General features: G+C 36.0%; 1 protein-coding gene across 16 annotated transcripts in view; it reads right to left on the reverse strand.

Annotated features, from left to right (window-relative positions):
* Nucleotides 1-22777, reverse strand: part of 9930021J03Rik (RIKEN cDNA 9930021J03 gene) — a 92147-nt gene that overhangs the window by 26239 nt on the left and 43131 nt on the right. For 7 of the 16 annotated variants that reach the window (XR_001782588.2, XR_003952789.1, XM_017318195.2 and 4 more), the window contains 2 exons: nucleotides 12960-14377; nucleotides 2893-2972 (listed from right to left, as the gene is read on the reverse strand). Coding sequence is in view for 8 of the 16 variants with exons in the window: in XM_017318195.2 (XP_017173684.1) it covers nucleotides 2893-2972; nucleotides 12960-14377 (1498 nt within the window). In the remaining 8 variants the exon portion in view is untranslated. Of the gene's footprint in view, nucleotides 1-2892; nucleotides 3019-12959; nucleotides 14378-22777 lie in introns of those variants that run through there. The other 9 variants (XR_003952791.1, XR_003952790.1, XR_001782590.2 and 6 more) reach the window with 5 other exon arrangements.

Below are 22777 nucleotides of genomic sequence, written 5' to 3' on the forward strand. Positions count from 1 at the left end.
CTAAAGTCAGCAATAGATGCTCTTAAGGAAAATCCTAATTAATTTTCCTACTTACAGTATTTTTAACAGAAGTCTCTATGCCTATTTGGAAGATAGAATGTTAAGAAGAGCTAGAACAGAAAGCTCTAGCAATGTAATGGCTGCTATCATCCTCTGTGCAGATGAAGATCTGGACTTAGAGAAGGTTAAATAACTTAGCTAAGGTGACAGAACAGTCAGGTGGTGCCTGGCATTCGAACTCAGCCTAGTTCCAGAGTCCACATGTTTTAACTAGAACATTACTGATACCCATTACTCACTTAAGGTTTTTGGAGGATAAAAACCTACAAATCTTCACTTTTAATAAAGGCATCAGCCTTTATATTATTTATATTTATATTATTAATATTTATAAACTTTTAACAAGGAAGGGCATAGCTCTTAGGAAAAGGTAACACAGACACTGTTAGTTTCTTTACAATACACACACAAAATGAACCCAAAGCCATTACTTCAGCGTCCCTGGTGCATGTTCTAAATATGAGTATGAAGACATTTTCTGACTCCGAGCTTTACAGTGTTCACATAAACATGAGTTCTTAGGAAGCAAGTAAAGGAGGCAAATTTCTAGCGTTTAACAAGTCAACACAAAAACTGCCAAGAAGTTATGATCAAAACAGGCTTCACTTTTTTAGATCATTAAGACTTAAAAAAAAAAAGACTTAAAAAATTTAAACCTTTAAACTGTTTATTTCTAAGCATATTTTCTATCAGTAAAAGATCAGCCTTTTGGTAAATAGGTCAGGTTTTTAAAAAGCAATGGAATGTTTATGCTTCAAAGTTTTCTTTATTTTCAGCAGTAAGAATGGGTGTTTTAGTTTAGAATGGCTACTTATGTCTACAAAGTATTATGTTTATTACTAACATATGAGATGCTATATAGATTTCCAGGACTTTGGGGAAGAAAAAAATTCACTTTATTATATAGTAACTGGTACTTTATGTATACAAGTATTGGTCTGCATGTATGTATATATACCACACATGTGCCTACCACAAGGCTAGACGAAGGTGCTGGATCCCAGAAACTGGAGTTACAGATGGTTGTGAGCTACCATGTAGATACTGGGAACCAAACGTAAGTCCTCTGCAAGTTCAGCAAAAGCTCTTCATAGCTGAGCCATTTCTCCAGCCTCTTTATCTCTATTTTAGAAGGCAGTTTCAAGCTCTCATAACATAGTAGAAGATCTACCTTAGCCCAATATAGACTCAAAAACAAGAACAACACACACACACACACACACACACACACACACACACACACACACACACACACACACACAGAGTACTCCTCTACCTCTTATGCTTAAGAACCAGGAAAGGAATGACTTTATGTATTTTGAAGAACAGCTCAACTTAACGAAACATGTACTTTTGACCTTACATTTCTGAGCAATAAGCAAATGGTCAATAACTGACTAGAAGTATTACTTACAACAATGTTTTCCAACATATTTCTATGAGCCAGAGTCAAAACCACAATTTACCATGCATGTCCACACACAGAGGCAACTAAAACCAAATTTCATATAATACATATAACTATACATATTCATGGTATTATACATGACCAGATATGTGATATTCTGACAAATTTTGATAACTTAAAAAAGAAATGTAACCCACTGAGTTGATTTCATATATCACTAATAGCACCTGTAACTGTACAAAGCATTACTTATGCAGTTTGTATTACTATTACACACAGTCCACTTACAAAAATACCAAAAATGGATGTACCACTTTGTCTTAAGTTCTATATAGTTCTATATTAAAAAACAGAAGAAAAAGAGTGGGAGAAATAACAAAGGCTAGCAGGCTGACCAGTGGAAGCATAAAGATATAATAGAATACCATTAACATGTTACAAGAAATGAATGGCAGGATGGCCTCCAGCCAAATTAATATATAATCCAGTAAACTGTATTTTACTGGATATCCTGTATAAAGGTTATGTAAAAATTTCTAAAGGATGTATGTCATCCTAATGTCATTAAAATATTCTACTATAAAATATATATTTTCTTTTTACTATTTAAGGATATCTAATTTTTATGAATTTCAACTTCCCCTAAATATAATTTTTACTGAAAATAGAAGTATAATATTGCTATATAGTATTTCCTTGCCTCCTATAATTTTATAACTACTTAAGACCTACAAATTCAATTACATCACTTTTATTTTATGAGCTTATAAAACTTTTAGAAATGGCCTGGTTACAATAGTACAAAATTTTTTTAACAAGTATCATTTGTTGAAAAAATACTGTATAAATAGAAAAATAAAAGCATAATTATGATGAGATTGCTTATTTTCAGCATTAGTGCTTCACATATGGCAGCAAAAATTCTTTTTTTGCAGAAATGTTTAAAGACTATTATATTTAGCCTTTACTGAATATAGTTTATTTATAGTTAAAAGTTAAAATACCTTTCAAGTTAGTCCACCATTTCTATACTGGTTAAACTACATAAGAATGAATTATCAGAGTAGCATCACTATGTACAAAACATGATTTTTTTTCCTTTAGAAGAAAGGAAATTTGTTTATGTGTACTTAGGAATACATGCAAACGGACATAAAGAAAAGAGATATATGTATATATACTTGATTAAACTTTATCTACAAAAGTTAGTATAGGTTTAACTAAAAATACCAAGGTTTATGAGAGATAAAGAGGTTTAAAAAAATAACATTTTGCCTACATCTGTACTTTAAAGAAAAACACATTGTTAGAAAAAGTCATTAAATACATCTTGTAGTTTCTTGAAATCCAGCCATTCTCACAAGGAATGGAGCTAAAACAAAAAATTAAACGGAAAAACTTGGTGACAATATTGAAACATTTACCTGAAATTCCGGCACAGCAGGTGACTTTGTGACAGTTTTCCTCTTCTTTGTGATTGCTTTTTTAGATATGGATTTTTTTCCTTTCAAGATTAAAAGAGAAAAACTTCATAATGCTGTTTACGGCACCTTGTTAACAGAAACCAAATTACATAGAGCCTTGAAAGTTAAACTTTAACTAACAGATGGTTGCTAGAAGCCAAATGAAAATCATGAATCAAACAAGCCTCAGTGAAAGCAAATGTTAAACTGTAACTGCCCGTAACAGACACGTAACAATGCTGCCTATTTATATAAGAACCAAAATGATTGTAGTGCTCATGGTGATGCATAAACAGTTGAGTTTATTAAAAGGAATAGGCATAAACGCCACAAAACTACTGCTTAGTTAAAAATCTACATTCACAGCTTATGTAAGACTACACAGAAAAAGAGTCTTACCTGAACAGTGACTTCTGCAGTTAGGAACCTGGGGAACCATTTTATCTAAAGATTATGGGCTGCTCAACCAAAAGTGGAAACCCCTTAGTGACATTAGGATGCCACCCTGCACTTGTCTAATGGTCTGGTCTTGGCTGTATTTAATAACCAAACTTTAAAAAGTATAGTTAGCATATCCTTTTAATGTGCAATTAGTACTTTGTACATTCAGAAATCATAAGGAAAAATATACCTCATCCCTAAAGAATACAATTTCTAGAATACATCTCAAGTATTTATCTACTTCTTTGCATTTAACTTCACAAAATGAAACATACACACAGTTTTGGCAAGGAACATGCTAAAATGCATTTTTCCTAATTTTAATATTATTTTAATATTAATATTGAGGATCTCACACTGTAACCAAGGCTGGCCTCAAATATACAAGCTACCACATCTCCTTGTATGTAATTATCAAATAACAAATTTATTTAATGGTGGGCTGGAGAAATGGCTCAGAGGTTTTAAAAGCACTGGCTACTCTTCCAGAGGACCTGGAGTTTATTCCCAGAAATCCCATATAGTGGCTTATAACTCTACTGCCATGAGATCATTGTCTTCTGGCCTTCATAGACACTGCATACACATGGTATACAGACATACATGCAGGTAAAACATGCATACACATAATAAAAATAAATAAATACTTACTAAATGTGCAACAAATGCTATATACATGACACTAGTTTATGAGGACCGTAAAGACTAAATTCTTAGTGTCTGTAAAACAGAGCTAACTCAAGGAGTTTTTGAAATCTTAATGCCAAGATTAATGTCTTTTATTAATGTCTTTTCTTAATGTCAAGAAAATGTCTTTTCTGTTTATCATTTTAAAGTGTTTTAGATTTTCTTTTTTTTTAGATTTATTTATTATATGTAAGTACACTGTAGCTGTCCTCAGATACTCCAGAAGAGGGCATCAGATTTCGTTACAGATGGTGTGAGCCACCATGTGGTTGCTGGGAATTGAACTCAGGACCTCTAGAAGTACAGTCAGTGCTCTTAACCGCTGAGCCATCTCCCCAGCCTCTCTTTCTTTTTTCCTTTTTTTCTTAAATTTATTTTATGTATGAGTACACATGGATCCCATTACAGTGGTTGTGAGCCACCATTATATATGGTCGTTGGGAATTGAACTCAGGACCTCTAGAAGAGCAGTCAGTGCTCTTAACAAGGTTCATAGGAAAATATTTGCTAAGTAAAAGTAAATTTGCCTTACATTTTATGGGAAGGCATTTAAAACACAATTTGAACAAAAGGAAATGCTCTCTCAATCCTTTCTTTTACTGCTCTATCAGGCTTGCTTATTTGTTTAGATAATGTCTCTTGTAGCCCAGAATAGCTTGAAATCTGAGTCCAAGATGACCTTGAGTTTCTGATCCTCCTGCCTCCAACTGCTGAATTATAAGCATATACCATTATTTTTAAAAAGTGATTTATATAGTGTGCACATGTGTTCATCTATGTGGGTAGTCATGTGCCACAGCAGCCTTATGGGGGTCAGAGAACAACCAGCATGTAGGTTCTAGCACCTCTCTGATTCTTTCCTCCACAATGGAGATTCTGGATATTGAACTCAATGATCAGACTTGGTAGCAAGTATCTTTAACTGATATGATGACCCATCTCACCAAGCCCTGCAAATCTTACTTTTTAATCTTTTTTCCTTGCTTCTTCATAGCTTTTGTTATTTCCTAGGTTCCCTGCTATTATCATTATTTTTTTTTACATTAAGTCTATCATGGTGCTAAATTTCTGATGATAGAAATTACATACTATCGATCATACAATGCATAGCTTCCAATAAATTATCCTTAAATACTAGACCCAATTTTTCATCAGAACTTTTGACAGTACAGTGGTAGGGAACAACAGAGGCAAGGTATTTCTTAGTGGTCTTGTTCATCAACTTGTGTCCATCCTGCATTAAAGACCACCCTGAAATTACAATGAGTAATGAATACTTTTTTTCAGCACTGGGTAATTGAACCCAAGGGCACAATGCTTCTTCTGAACACTTTCCACTGAGTTCTACCCCTAGTCCTTCTTTATTTAGAGCGGTCTTGGTAAACTGCACAGGCTGCTCTTGAACATGAGATCCTACGGCCCCATCCTCTGTAGCACCTGCAAGTAAAACTTACTTAACAGTGGACACAGGGGGACTAACATTTATAGTGATTATAAGAGGACTAATTTATCTGGTTTATCTGGAACCTACTATAGGACATATTTACTAAAAATGATTTTATATAAATGATTTCTCAAAACAAAGGTTGAAGTAGGAAATAACCAAAATGTTACTAGAGATAACTAAAGATCAAAAGGACTAGTTAACTTACTCAAGTTCCAGTAAGTAAGGACCACACCCAGGGATTCTAACTCCAAAGTCCAAGTTCCTTACACTATGTAATTCTATTTCACACACTCCATGCTTTTCCTCTCAAAGCCTCACATCACCCGGGCCCAAAAAACCCAAATGTAATCTACACCTAAACTTGTGTGTGAATCAGAAATCAGTTTAAAAGATAAGCAGAATTAAAAAAAATTGATGCTTAGATGTGCGAAGTTATTTTGTAGTTGAAAAACATATAAGAATATCTTAGTGGGGCTGGAGAGATGGCTCAGCGGTTAAGAGCACTGACTGCTCTTCCAAAGGTCCTGAGTTCAAATCCCAGCAACCATATGGTGGCTCACAACCATCTGTAATGTGATCTGATGCCCTCTTCTGAAGACAGCTACAGTGTACTTAGATATAATAATAAATAAATCTTAAAAAAAAGAATATCTTAGCAATCCTAACAAAAAAACAATTTGTAACTAATGCTACAAGAGTATTCCTAATGAAGCTTTCTAAAACACCAGGTTCAGAACAACTTAAAACTCATATTCTACCTAAAAGAAAATTATAACTAAAGATACATTATCCTTTAACGGAAGCACAATGACTTGTCCTTTATAAAACTGGAACTAGAAATTCAGTTCTCCTTTCTTTCATTCTATTCCTTATCTTTCTTCCTGCCCTTCACCTGTTTTTCCATGTCTTCATCCCTAAGCTCAGTGGGCTACTCAAAGACTTTTTTTTTTTTTAAGTTTTTTTGAGACAGGGTTTCTCTGTGTAGCCCTGGCTGTCCTGGAACTCACTCTGGAGACCAGGCTGGCCTCGAACTCAGAAATTAGCCTGCCTCTGCCTCCCAAGTGCTGGGATTAAAGGCGTGCACCAGCACATCTGCCTCAAAGACTTTTAACAATTCTTTCTGGACCTAACCTTTCTGTGGTTTAAAATACTCCCATTTGTTTTTCAGTTAATGAATATTATTAAGTAGATGGGTAAAAAGGCTTAAGTTACTGTTAAAGTAAAAAAACCAAACCCACAAGGACATTGTATATGGGTGGTGCTTGGGATATCAAGCCACAGAAATGGAGTTTAATTTGTGTCTACACATACACGTCTTAGGCTAATATTAATCTGTAGAAGTTCCTGGACTGCTGTAAGTAAACAATTTGATCTTAGTAATTGATTTTCATATTATTCTCCTTGCTTATAAAAATGATCATTTAATGGCAATTCTTTTACTAATCACACAATATGACTCTTAAATATCCAATTATTTTTCTCTTTAACTTAGTGGTACATGTTAGTTCTGAGGAAAAAAATAGAAGAAACTGAAAAATAAAAATTAGATGCCAAGTTCTGCTACTTTCTGTATACCGCTCTCTTTTTTAAAAAAAAAAAAAAGATTTATTTTGAATGTCTGAGTACATTGTCACAGTCAGATCCCATTACAGATGGTTGTGAGTCACCATGTGGTTGCTAGGAATTGAACTCAAGACCCCTGCAAGAGTAGTCAGTGCTCTTAACTGCTGAGCCATCTCTCCAGCCCATGAACACTTACCTCTCTTAAGAGGACATTCTTCCTGCCAGTGCAATAGAAAAGGTACATGGCACTGTTTATTTGTATTTAAGTTCCTCTTCACAGCCATCTTCCAGCTCTTCATTTAAACTCTACCAGCTTCTTTTCAGGCCTATTTAATGGCACCCTAATTATCTTTTCACATTTTTTTTCTCTGAATCCTGCTATTTATTAGCTGTTTAACACCGGGCAAGTAAATAGACCTTCCTGTTCCTAATGTTAAAGAATGTCTATAGAATCTTGGGGCTGGAAGATGGCTCAGCAGTTAAGACCACTTGCTACTATCATGGAGGTGCAGGGTTGAGTTCTCAGCACCCACATAATAGCTCCCAATCCTCTTCAAGTCCAGTTCCAGTGGATCTAACACCTCTTCTGGCTTCCTCCAGCACAGGTACTCATGTGATGTGTGGTGATAAAAGCAGGCAGAACACTTGCATACATAACATAAAAACAACAGTAGCCATCTACTTTTGGAATGTTTATGAGTAAGTGAAATAATATATAAGGCTAATAGTGTTACATGAATATTAATTCTGCTGAGGAAAAAATAGGAGGGACTGAAAAATGGCATGGGTTTGAGGATGGAGTAGCTTTATGGTTGAACACATGCCTGGTATATGCATAAAGACCTGGATTTCATTCCCAGCACTGCAAAGTTATAAAAAATAAACTGATAAGACAGAGAATTCTTTCACTTGTAGTCTCTAGTTGGTATTCTAAAAATATGTTCCACGAAGACACATAGTTAGAGTCTAGGTGCTATCAATAGAGAATTCTACAAACTTCTCACAAATATGGCCCTGGGAGGTAACCAAATATTATGAATTATATTATTTTTCAGGTGTTTTCTATAAATTGTTTTTTATATATCTGACACATCTTATATCAATCTCATTCATTTGCTCTTTGGATATTGATTCAATTTTTTTAAAATTAGTATCGGATGACTAACAAGAGGTCTCTCCCAAAAGACATACTCTCAAATGGCTTCTAACACTTCAACTTTTAAGCTTTTATTGTGCTATTTTTTCCAACTTGATTAATTATAACTATGCTTTTGCTCATGATATTAATCATTTTTAAACGATTTAAACATACTTATTCTTCAAAGTCCTTTATTCTTTGTGAAATCTTCCCATTGGCATACAATGAATGAGTTTCCTATTTTTATTGTATGGTCTTATTAAATTGAAAAGGCTGTTTAATCAGTTTTAATTTCAGATTTATTTACTCTTATAAGTTTTTGTCTGCATGTATACTATGTATACTACAGTGTTCCTGGTGCAGCAAAGTCCAGCAGAGTCTCAGATCCCTTGAAAGTGAAGTTGCAGATGGCTGTGAGCGCCTTGTGGGTGCTAGGAACTGAACTCAGGTTCTCTGCAAGAATAGCAAGTATTCTTAATAGCTGAGCCATCTCCACAGACCCGTATTTACCAGCTTTGAACTTAATTTTCTTTTTCTTTTTCTTTTTTTTTAAGTTAGCAAGGCATGGTAGCCAGGCCTTTAATTCCAGTAATTGGTAGGCAAAGGTAGGTAGATCTCTTTGAGTTCAAGGCATGCCTGGGCTACACAGACAAGCTAGAGCCATAGTGAGACCCTGTGTCAAAGAAACACACACACACACACACACACACACACACACACACACCCCATTTTGAGTCCCAGGAATGAACTCATGGCATCAGGCTTGGCAGGAAGAGCCTTCACTCAACTGGGCCATCTTGCTGGCCATAGTTTCTTAACCTATAAGGAAATAAGACTGCTCGGCCTTATCTAGTTAGATCAGTTTAGAGATATTACAAAATGACCTGCTTGAAAAAAATGACTATTGAGGGAGAAAACTCCTTTAAACTAAGTGGATAACTTAAGATAGGTCTTTTATTACTGTGAATGCATCTTTATACTTTAAGTTAATTTGAACTATTTGTTTCACACAATTTGTAACAATACTAAAACAGCCAAAATGTCTACCAAGGAGGGTAGATCATTAACTACAAAATGTGGAATTCTCAACAGTCATTTAAAATGATGCAGGAAAGATCTATCTATAGCAAACAGGTGTTCAAGTATTCTGTAAGGTGAGAATAATGGGAAGTATAAAAAGTAGGTTTACTTTGATCCTATTAAAAATATGTGTTAAAACAATATAAAAGATACAAAGGAGATGGAGAGATGGTTCAGAGGTTAAGAGCACTGGCTGCTTTTCCATGGGTCTAGAGTTCAATTCCCATCAACCTCATGGTGGCTCATGACTATCTATAAAGAGTTCTGATGCCCTCTTCTGTTGTGCAGACATATATGCAGATACAACGCTGTATACATAATAAATGAATGTTTGAAAAGATACATAGTAAGAGGCTAATATTAGATCTGGGGAAATCATATATGTTCATTTATCAAAGATTTATTTATTCTTTCCTTTTTTCTTTTTCTTTTGATTTTTCAAGACAGGCCATCTCTGTGTAGCCCTGACTGTCCTGCAACCCACTCTGCAGACCAGGCTGCCTACAGATTCACTTGCCTCTGCTACTGAGAGCTGGGAGGCTCTACCACCATTTGGCTTATTTAACAGATTCTTAAACACGGTGCTAAGTGCTAGGGATGCAAAACCAGAAACCGTTCAGTCCTCAAGAATGTTAGAGTAGCTAAGGGAGACACTCACCAAAATATTGTAGGAACAAATGTCACTATTTAGTTAATTACTATAAAGAAATGCCTAGTGTTCTAATTATGTACAAAAGAGAACTTAGAAAATAATGGGACATTTCCTTAAGGAAATGATAAAAGAATAAGGTAATAAGGAATCTTTTTTTAAAAAAAGTGATTTTTACTTAATAGTAGATGGAAAATGCACTGCTTTTGCATTTACTAATAGCAAAAGTAATTTTAGAAAGACTCTGCCATGGCTGGTGAGATGGCTCAGTGGTTAACAGCTCTAGCTATTCTTCCAGAGGATCCTCATTCAATTCCCAGAACACACATGGCAGCTCACAATTGTCTGTCACTCCAATTCCAGGGGTATCTGGCACCTTCATACAGACATACATACAGAGAAAAATCAATGCACATTAAAAAAAAAAAAAAGGAGTAGAATCTGTCTTTTTTTTTTTTAAAAAAAACTTTAGTTATTTTTTCCTCTGAAAAAATTATTTCTATTTAGTGTTACATATGTGTGTGTGCGTACATGTATGTGTGTGTGTGTTTTTACAGTTGATCAGTTATGACTGGATAATCGATCAGTGGAGGTGAGCATGAGGTTCATCTCTGAAAAAGACTGGTTCTCCTTCTTAGCAGCAATTAATTGCCTGCAACTCTTTTTATCTAGTGATAGGGCCTTCAAAGATACTTAATGGACTGAGCAGGGTGTGTGTGTGTGTATAACAATGATAATTAAAGAAAAGGTCATGAAGTGGAAAGGGACTGGGGAGACATGGGAAAAGTGTAGAGTGGAAGTGATGTGCACGTAGTTTCTACATAATAATGTGTAAAATTCTCAAAAAGTAATAAAATAAATATAAAAATTATCTCTATTCTCAATCAGTCCTACTTGCTAGGCTTAAATGAAAGAGATAAAAGGCATTAATGATTTTAAAAATGAAACCAAAATTTAGAAAACAGAAATAAACACCTAACTCTGAAAAGCAGATAAAATGTTTAAAAATTACAAAACAGGATCACAGTGCACTAAAATTATCAAATCATTCAAATCGATTTGACTTTGTACCTTCTATTAAAAATAATCATCTCCTGTCACAATAATAAGCCTAATTAAAATTTAAAGCCTGTAATAATGAGTATGCTGTGGACCAGATAACCACATGCGGAATTTAGTCCACTCTAAGTGCACATTCATAAATCAGTCATGGATGACATAGCTTATCCCAAAGTATGCTCTATAAAGCACACGAGCTATCCATTATTTGAAAAAGTTATGTGTCAAAATACATTTGAAGAAAATATTAATCAAAATTATTTTCTTTCCTTCGAAGTTTTCCAGAACTGCTAATATAAAGGCCCTAAATCATTTATCTAAAATTTTAAGTTCAAAAAAGGGTCTGAAAATAGTTTTAAAATAATTTATATGGTTCACAAATTCATTCCTGAGCTATTACAAGCTTTTAAAAACAATTTTCACTTCATCTAACTACCCACAAGCCCTATTAGGAATGTTATTTAATACTAGTTACATGATAATATCCCCGTAAAATCTTTTTAAATTTCAAAATAAATGTGATAGGAGCTTCCCAGTATGCACTATGAACCTATACTAAAACACCGTAAGAGGAAACCTTGTCAAATCTATGACCCTTTCTAAATCAAACTCCCTTTCTAAAAAGTATGACAAAGGAAGTATTGGACTCAGTATGACAGAAACTCAACTATAAAAGGCCATGCTGCCTCAACACCTAATAAAAATGTACAAAATAAGTGGCATGACATGATGTAAAACAAATGTTTTATTTTTATAACATCTGCTAAAATACTATCACATCTCAGTTTTCACACAGTCTTCATTTAATTCTAAAGGTTTATTTCAGAGTTATTTTAAAAAATTAGGTCAATATGGACCACTTTTGAAGTTTTAGTACTAGAAGCTGGGACTGGTTTTGGTAGTAAATATTAAATTATTTCTTTAAAAATGTATGTTTATTTATTGCGTGTACCCTAACCTCCCACTTGCTTGTGTGTGTGTGTGTGTGTGTGTGTGTGTGTGTGTGTGTGCGCGCGCGCGCTTATAACAATTCAGGTCATCATGCTCAGTGGCAAAAGCTTTTGCTTGTCAACATCTCTCTGCCTTGTACTTAATCAATGATTTATTACATACATGTTACAGAACATAATGAGTTCTATCTAATTATTTAAATAACTAAAAGTTCACTCCTTCATTTGGCGATTCAGTAGCAAATTTCAGCTAATTTAGTTAGCTCTATAGCTATGAGAAGGAATGAAAATGAGACCCACAATGATGGTTGGAACCACAAATCATTTTGGTATGCAATTTTTACTAAGTTTATGTCTTATTTGTCTATCCTGCGGCAAATTTGACATAAACTTATGGCAGATAGTAGCAAAAGCAAAAGCAACAGAATCCCCCAGCCCCATAAGAAAGCAATCAATCAGCATAGAGCTTCTGTTGTTCAAATAGGCTGCTGGCAAATATATAGGGTAAATTGAGCAAAAGACACACAAATCCTCTAAGTATATGCATCATATTTTGCATTTTACTAGTTGACATAATTCTCACACTCAGTTTTTTCTAGATGTAAAAATATATTCTGAAAACAAAGTGCTAAAAATTATGTGATATGAGGAAACATTCAGACTCGAGTAAATCATATGTTACTCTAGATAAAGAAATGAGCACCTATACTTGTTTTGTCCTTAGACTGGAAGAAAAAAAATCACTTAATGTAAGTGATAAGACATCATTTATAGGAAAAGTATCGAAGTATAGTATTCATATATGTCAAATTGAGAGTTATTAAAATATACTAGTTTTTCTGTGAGTATATAAAAATCTCACCTGTTCTGGGTTTTTAAACATGTGAAATAAAGCTTGACTCTCACACACATAAGTACACATATTCACTTCATGTTATCAGCTTCCATGATGCAGAATTGAAAGACAATTTGAATTATACTTAAATATATGGCTTGCCCATTAAGTAAGCTTACCAGATTTGTGCTTCTTGTGTTTTCCTTTCTTTTTGATGATCAATAATTTATTCTGGATCTCAGGTTTGTAAGACTTGAAGGGAAGAGAATGAAGACCTTCACGCTTTCTTTGTAAATTTTCATTCAAAACATCTTTCAATTTCTTTTTTTTCTTTTTCTTCTTTTTTGCCCTCATTTTAGTTAGCTTGAGTTTCTTGTGGCTTTGCAGTGAGTGCTCTAACAATATATCCCTTACAACTTTGTGGCAGTTAATGTCTGGATGATCAATGTGACTTCCATTTATATGAATTTGGCAAGATTTCAGAGCATTTTCTTTCAATGGATTGGATTCTGTCTTTATTTTGGAAGCTTCACCATATTTTTCCTGATTTTCTATAAATCTTATTTCACCTGGACTGAGTGGCTCTCCAAAGCCAGTAACTTCTCCAGGACTTCTGGGTTTCTGCAAATTTTCTTTACAACAATCAGTTTTTTCAATTTCACAAGGCCTGTGAACTTTAATATCACAGTTGGATTTTACTTCCATTTCAAGAGTGATGTCATGATTATCAAAGTTCATTTTAGTAGGACAACAGGCTGGATCAAAATCAATTTCTTGCTCTTTCTTGAAAGCCAAGGGCAGGCCTTCTTTAGTACATCTGTGTTCTCCGTTACTTGTATTAGCATAGTCACACTTGAATTTCTCCAGTTTAATCCGAGGTACTCTTTTTACTTTAATGGGTGGAACTGGAAATTCTGGGGCCTGAAAGGGTCTTTGTTTATAAATCCGCACATCTGCACCACAGAACTGTGGAAAATGTACATAAGCATTCTCCAGATAATCATAACCAAGGATAACTTCCCTGCACTCATGAATAGGCTGCCCAAGCACAGCATCTTGAACTTCTTTCTGTGTTTCATACACAAAGTCACAAAGTCCTTTAAGCAGCCATACTTTCTGGTAGAAAGGTAGCTCGTGAAAAGGTCTTTCTTCCAATGGATTAACTTCTCCAAGAACCTTAAAGAACTGAGGACACAAGCCAAGCTTTTCAGCACAGTTATCAGGATTCTCAGTCTGTCCCACAGCAGTGTACCACTGCTGCACTTTCTGTCTCAGCACTGCTTCCCAAGTCCTGTAAGGCAAAGTAGGTCTTCGATGTAAGGTAGGTCTGCGATGGGGAGGGCTTAGTAGAGAAGTCATTATTTTAGAGAGAAAGGCATTACACTGAGGCATCAGAAGACAGCGCTCCAGTTCATAAAAGACAATTTCTGGCAAGTTTAGAATCTGTTGGGCTAAACAAAGGAAATGGCCAATGGCTGGAATTTCCCACATGTTCTCCATGCAGGCTGGAGCTGCCTGAGCAAGGAGCTTTCTTTCCCACTCTTCTACTTCCTTTTGACAAGCTTCTTCTGCTTCTTTTCTTTCTTGCTCCCGAAGCCTAAACAGAATTGAATACTACTATTACTTAAAGACAGTAGCACATAACACTGAAATGTAAAGTTACACTTATCTTCAGTCATTAAGACATCTGTTCTACTTTTCCACATCAGTAAAATGTGCCCCATTAAAAGTATGCTGTCCCTCAATTCCCCTAAGGAGAGACATATAGCCCTGTATTCTCAGTTTTACTAAAGGAAAACTATCACTAAGACCATCTCTAGGGTGAAACTTCATCTTACAATGTGAATTTTGAGTGCAGTTATTTCTATACTATGACCTGATATAAAAGCAAAAAAAGCTTATATTTTTACCCCACTATTTCATTTCTAAAAATTTACAGTAATGGGACTGTGTGACTATAAACAGTTTATTGAGTGTCTGTCTAGTATGTAATGAGTTTGATCCCCATTACTATATAAAAACTGACGCTTTAGGCCATTCTTCGCTATACAATGAGTATAAAACCAACCTGGAATATGAGAAATACTGCCTCAAAAAAAAAAAGAGAAAGATTATAGTAAATAAAAACAACAACAACAATAAAAATAATTTAAGCAAAAAGTTATATGCTTGTTATTGTTACATGGAGCTTCATTAGAAGAAAAGGACTATAAGGAAACTGTAGGAGATATTAGTAAAGAGCCTGCTGCATAGGCATGAGGTTGTAGGTTTAGATTCTAGCACCCATGCAAAGGCTGGGAACAGTGATATGCATTGTGAGTGCAGGGTGAGTGGTACAAAGTGGTATAGACAGACGGATACAAGGAGTTAACTAACCTGACAGTCCTGACAGAGTTAGGGAAAGGCATCCGATGTTGAATCTGGGTCTCTACACACACACATTTGCAAACACCCACTCATAGACACATGTGCACACACCACAAACACACAAAATAGTACATTACTAGCCTATATATAAAATGAGCCAAGATGCCTATCACAGATAGGAATATAAGGAAAGATGAGGTAACATACATGGCATATTACTTACTTAGTCATTAAAGAAATTAAATTCTGTTATTAGCAATACGGATGGAACTGAAAATTATTATGTAAGTGAAATAAACCATAATCACATGACAAAGGTTACAAGTTTTCACTCATTTGTAGCAACTAAAAAGTCAATCTAATGGAAGAACCAAGAGAAACAATGATCACAAGAGACCAGCAAAAAGGACTGTAAAAAGCTGCCAGAAAATACCAGAACACCGGAAGGAAGAATTTATTCTGGGTTTCAGCAACTATAATCTTTTAAGATAAATATAGAGTAAAAAACCTACATTAACAAATATCAGGAGTTTCTTTTATAAGACTAACCCTATTTTATGGTTTTGGTTAAGAGTTAACACTATTATCCCACTTATATTAAAAATGTAATCAGTTATTCTTATTTTATAGACTTAGTTAATTAAGTAAGATTTTATACAGATACCTCCATTAGTGGTTTAGTATGTGCATGCATTTGGCCACTCAAACAATGTTAAGTATTATTAACAAGATTCAGCTATTGATGGCTAGCAAGATGGCTCAGAGGATCAAGCCACTTGTTGCCAAATCTGATGTCCTAAACTTGACCTCCAGGACAGAAGGAAAGATTCAGCTCCCACAGGTTGCCTTCTGACTTTCAAATACATGCTATATGCAGGTATAGAAGAAAACACAAACATATCAAACAATTTTAAAAATTCATGATACTATATCTCAAAAAATAAAACATAACAAACGAAACAAACAAAAGGCTATTTCTTATAAAATATCTTTACAGCCTTCTGTTTTCCATCTGTGCCTGGAGCTGACCCTGTGCCTCAGCTCTCTATACCCACATCCTGCTGGGAGAGAGCTGGTCACCCAGGAGTGCTGACACACCTGAGAGCACAGGTGAGACCACCACTTCTGCTCAAATTCCTGGCCCAAGAGGGACCTGCCCAGAGCCATAAGGACACAGGAAACAAGGATCAGCCCAGGACAGGATCCTTCCGGATTCCCTCTGCACCCCAGAGCAGAACCCTGTGTCACAGCTCTCCATACCCAAATTCCACCTGAAGAGAGCTGGTCTCCCAGAGGTGCTGACACAGGCTTACAAGAGGGACAAGCCACAGCCAGAGACAGTAAGACCAGCTAACACCACAGATAACCAGATGGCGAGAGGCAAGTGCAAGAACATAAGAACAGAAACCAAGGCTACTTGGCATTATCAGGACCCAGTTCTCCCATCACAGCGAGCACTGGATTCCCCAACACACCAGAAAAGCAAGAACTGATTTAAAATCATATCTTATGATGATGATAGAAGACTTTAAGAAGGACATAAATAACTCCCTTAAAGAAATACAGGAGAACACAAGTAAAGAGCTAGAAGACCTTAAAGAGGGAACACAAAACTCCCTTAAAGAATTACAAGAAAATATAATCAAACAGGTGAAGGAATTGAACAAAACCATCCAGGATCTAAAAATGGAAGTAAAAACAATAAAGAAATCATAAAGAGAGACTACCCTGGAGATAGAAAACCTAGGAAAGAGATCAGGAGTCATAGATGAAGCATCACCAACAGAATACAAGAGAAAGAAGAGAGAATCTCAGGTGCGGAAGATACCATAGAAAACATTGACACAAAAGTCAAAGAAAAGGCAAAAAGCAAAAAGCTCCTAACCCAAAACATCCAGGAAATCCAGGACAGAATGAAAAGACTAAACATAAGGATAATAGTTATAGAAGAGAGTGAAGATTCCCAACTTAAAGGGCCAGTAAATTTCTTCAACAAAATTATAGAAGAAAACTTCCCTAACCTAAAGAAAAAGATGCCCATAAACATATAAGAAGCCTACAGAACTCCAAATAGACTGGACCAGAAAAGAAATTCCTCTTATCACATAATAATCAAAACACCAAATGCACAAAACAAAGAGAGAATATTAAAAGCTGTAAGGGGAAAAGGTCAAATAACATATAAAGGCAGACCTATTAGAATTACACCAGTCTTCTCACCAGAGACTATGAAAGCTAGAAGATCCTGGGCAGATGTTATACACACCCTAAGAGAACACAAATGACAGCCCAGGATACTATATCCAGCAAAACTCTCTCAATTACCATAGATGGAGAAACCAAGATATTCCATGACAAAACCAAATTTACACAATATCTCTCCAAATATTCAGCCCTACAAAGGATAACAGACGGAAAACGACAAGACAAGGAGGGAAACTACACCCTAGAAAAAGCAAGAAGGTAATCTTTCAACAAACCTAAAAGAAGATAACCACACAAACATAATTCCACCTCTAACAACAAAAATAACAAGAGGCAACAATCACTTTTCCTTAATATCTCTTAATATCAATGGACTCAGTTCCCCAGGAAAAAGGTATAGACTAACAGACTGGATATGTAAACAGGACCCAGCATCTTGCTGCATACAGTAAACAAATCTCAGTGACAAAGATACTACCTCAGAGTAAAGGGCTGGAAAACAATTTTCCAAGCAAATGGTCCCACAAAACAAGCTGAAGTCACCATTCTAATATTGAATAAAATGGACTTTCAACCAAAAGTTATCAAAAAAGATAAGGAAGGACGTTTGATATTCCTCAAAGGAAAAAACTACCGCACCTATTACAATGATAGTGGGAGACTTCAACACCCCACTCTCATTAATAGACAGATCATGGAAACAGAAATTAAAAAGAGACACAATGAAACTAACAGAAGTTATGAATCAAATGGATTTAACAAATATCTATAGAACATTTCATCCTAAAACAAAAGAATGTATCTTCTCAGTACCTCATGGTACCTTCTCCAAAACTGACCACATAATTGGTCACAAAACAGGCTTCAATGGATACAAGAACTCGGAAATAATCTCATGCAGCCTATCAGACCACCACGGACTAAGGCTGGTCTTCAATAACAACAAAAACAATAGAAAGCCCACATACACATGAAAGCTGAACAATGCTCTACTCAATGATAACTTGGTCAAGGAAGAAATAAAAAAGAAATGAAAACATTTTGGAATTCAATGAAAATGAAGGCACAACATACCCAAACTTAGGGAACACAATGAAAGCAGTGCTAAGAGGAAAACTCATAGCTATGAGTGCATCCAAAAAGAAACTGGAGCATACACTATCAGCTTGAAAGCACACCTGAAAGCTCTAAAACAAAAAGAAACCAATACACTCAAGAGGAGTGGACAGCAGAAAATAAACAAACTCAGGGATGAAATCAACCAAGTAGAAACAAAAAGAACTATACAAAGAATCAACAAAACCAGGAGCTGGTTCATTGAGAAAATCAACAAGACAGATAAACCCTTAGCCAGGTTAACCAGAGGGCACAGAGACAATCTACAAATTAACAAAACCAGAAATGCAAAGGGAGACATAACACCATAAACTGAGGAAATTAAAAAAAATCATCAGATCTTACTACAAAAGCCTATATTCAACAAAACTGGAAAATCTGGATGAAATGGACAATTTTATAGACAGATATCAAGTACCAAAGTTAAGTCAGGATCAGATAAACCATCTAAAAAGTCCAGTAACCCCTAAAGAAATAGAAGCAGTCATTAAAAGTCTCCCAACCAGGACCAGATGGGTTTAGTGCAGAATTCTACCAGACCTTCAAAGAAGACCTAATACCAATACTCTTCAAACTATTTCACAAAATAGAAACAGAAGGAACATTACCCAATTTGTTCTATTAAGCCACAGTTATGCTGACACCAAAACCACACAGAGACCCAACAAAGAAAGAGAACTTCAGATCAATTTCCCTTATGAATATTGATGCAAAAATACTTAATAAAATTCTCAAAAACCACTACCCTCCCTTCCATCCCTCCCACCCCTTCTGCCTAGTCTTTGCTGCTGGGGCAGACTCCTAGTTGGTCTGCTCCCCTGAAGACTCCATATCCCAATATATCCCAGAGGACCCACTGCACTCAGAGCAGCTGAGGATCCATTGCTCTCAGAGAAGTTGAGCATCAGCTGCACTCAGGTCAGTTGTTCACCAGCTTGACTGCTCCACAGTCTGAAGGTCTCCCAGAAGATCTATTGCAGCCAGAGCAACAGATCAGCAGCTTCTCTGTCCCTGTGAAGAGCCCCCAGTAGGAAGGCCCCACAGGTGATCTGATACAGTCAGGGCCGCAAGTCTACCAGGAGACCAGAAGCAACCCAGGGACAAAAGGGGCAGACTCCATACAGTCACCCAGATCAACAAACACCAGGGATATCCAGATGTCAAAAGGGAAGTGCAAGACCATAAGCAACAGAAGCCAAAATACGTGGGCATCATCAGAACCCAGTTCTCCCACCACACCAAGCCCCGAATACACCAACACACCTGAAAATCAGGAATCTGTCCTAAAATCTTATCTCATGAACATAATAGAGTCCTTTAAAGAGAATATCAATAACTCACTGAAAGAAATACAGGAAAACACAGGTAAACAGGTGAAGGAATTGAACAAAGTGATCCAAGACCTAGAAGTGGAAGTAGAAACAATAAAGAAAACATGAATGGGGGCAAACCTGGAAATGGAAAGCCTAGGAAAGAGGTCAGGAATTACAGATGTAAATATTACCAACAGAATACAGGAGATGGAAGAGAGAATCTTAGGTGTAGAAGATATATATGGTAAAAGAGATTGACACAACTGTCAAAGAAAATACAAAACATAAAAAACTCCTAACCCAAAGCATCCAGGAAACTCAGGACATAATGAAAAGAACAAATCTAAGAATAATCAGAATAGAGGAGAACGAAGATTCCCAGCTCAAAGGACCTGAAAATGTCTTCAACAAAATCATAGAAGAAAACTTCTCCAACCTAAAGAAAGAGATAGACATAAAGGTACAAGAACACCAAATAAATGGGACCGGAAAAGAAAATCTTCTTGTCACATTATAATTAAAACACTAAATGCACAGAGCCAAGAAAGAATAGTAAAAGCTGCAGGGGGAAAAGGCCAAGTAACACACAAAGGTAGACCTATCAGAATTACACTAGACTTCTTTTTTTTTTTTTTGCAGTATATTTAGAAATATTTATTCTCTGAATGCAGAAAAACATGTATAATGCATTCTATGCATTTATTTGTTTTGAGACATCATCGGATTTTTTTTTTAATTAGGTATTTTCCTCGTTTACATTTTCAATGCTATCCCAAAGGTCCCCCATACCCACCCCCCCTACACTAGACTTCTTAACAGAGACTATGAAAGCCAGAAGAGCCTCGTCAGAGGTCATGCAGACGCTAAGAGAACACAAGTGTCAGCCCAAGCTACTATACATACCCAGGAAAACTCTCAATCAACATAGATGGAGAAAACAAAAAATTCCAGGACAAAACCAAATTCAAATATTATCTATCTACCAGCCTTACAGAGGATCCTGGAAGGAAAATTACAACACAAGGAAGATACCTGCACCAAAGAAAGGACAAGATATTAAGCATCTCACAACAAAGTCAAAAGCACATAAAACCACCTACAAAAACAAACATGTCAGGAACCAACAGTCATCTCTCTTTAATATTCCTTTGCTGCAGACCCTCTGGGTCTATTTGTCTGCTTAGAATGGGTCTCTAGTTGCAGATGGGCAAGGAGTCGGCGAATGACAGACAGACGCAACACAAGAGGTTGTGTAGAATCTGAATGTAATTTTTCAAATTGAGCACCCAACTTTTTATACAGAAAAAAATAGGGAAGTTAGGTGACACATCAGCAAGGTACAAATGAGGTTACCGGATGCTTAATGACTTACACAAAACAGTGGAATGTAAACACAAAGACTGGCAGGAACTGGGCAATAAAACAACTGAGACAAAGTTAGATCTATCTAAGGTCAGCCATAGTCTTAGAAGCCAGGTGTGAGGTCTTTACACTCCTAGGGCAAGGACTTTCACACCCAAGTCATGGTTCTAATTAGGGAGTTCTGCTCTAGCTAACCATCTCATGAATAATGCAATACTCTAAAACCACAGCCCGATCTACTTCCTAAACCATTGTAAATTCCTGTATATGGGAGAGACTTGGCTTTTATTCTAAGTGATAGTGTAATACTAGAGGCAATTCTGAATGTCACTGAATAGGCAACATTCTTACTGAATTCCAAGCCCATGGTCAGCTCAAGGACTTTCTAGGACATTGGAACACTGGCGAAGGCTTAGCTATGTCAGAATTCAATCTTAAAAGGCACTTGTAATAAAATAATACTAAAAGAGAGCACGTGGAGCCATACATCAGACTAATGTGGGGATAGGGTATGAGTATATGGGTTATGAGAACGTCAAAGTTCCAGGAGGTGAGTTTCCGTGAAACTCTTTGCCTCATGAGTGCTTCCAGGCCTCTTGGCCTGCCAAGCAGACTTCACTGGAGCATGCGTAGCATTTCTTAATATTAATGGATCCAACTCATCTATAAAAAGACATAAGCTAACAGACTGGACACACAAACAAGATTCAGCATTTTGCTGCATACAAGAAACACACCTCAACAACAAAACCAGGCACTATCTCAGAGTAAAAGGATGGAAAAAGGTCTTCCAAGCAAATGGTCCAAGGAAACAAGCAGGAATTAACATCCTAATATCCAATAAAATAGACTTTCAACCAAAAGTTATCAAGTGTGATGAAGAAGGACACTTCATATTCATCAAGGGGAAACTCCACTAAGAGAAAGTCTCACTTCTGAACATACATGCTCCAAATGCAAGAGCACCCAAATTCATAAAAGAAACTTTACTAAAACTCAAAACTCACATTGAACCCCACACAATAATAGTGGGAGATTTTAACACCACACTCACCAATGGCTAGGTCATTGAAATAGAAACTAAACAGAGACACAGTGAAACTAAGAGAGGTTATGAACCAAATGGATTTAACAGATATCTACAGAACAGTTTACCCTAAAAGAATACACCTTCTTCTCTGTACCTCATGGTACCTTCTCCATAACTGACCATATAATTGGTCACAAAATAATGCTCAATAAATACAAGAAGAGTGAAATAATACTATGCATACTATCAGATGACCATGGCCTAAGGCTGGTCTTCAATAACAGCAAAAACTACAGAAAGCCCACATACATGTGGAAACTGAACAACTGTTTACTCACTGATAACTTGGCTAGGGAAGAAATAAAGAAAAAAATTAAAGACTTCCTGGAATTTAATGAAAATGTTGACACATCATACCCAAATCTATGGGATACAATGAAAGCAGTGCTAAGTGGAAAGTTCATAGCATTAAGTGCCCTGGTAAAGAAACAGGAGAGATCTTACACTAACAAATTAACACCTAACAGTCCTAGAACAAAAAGAAGCACACTCACCCAAGAGGAGTAGAAGGCAGGAAATGGTCAAACTCAGGTCAGAAATTAAC

The sequence above is a fragment of the Mus musculus genome, chromosome 19 (assembly GCF_000001635.26).
Source record: "Mus musculus strain C57BL/6J chromosome 19, GRCm38.p6 C57BL/6J".
Taxonomy (NCBI): domain Eukaryota; kingdom Metazoa; phylum Chordata; class Mammalia; order Rodentia; family Muridae; genus Mus; species Mus musculus.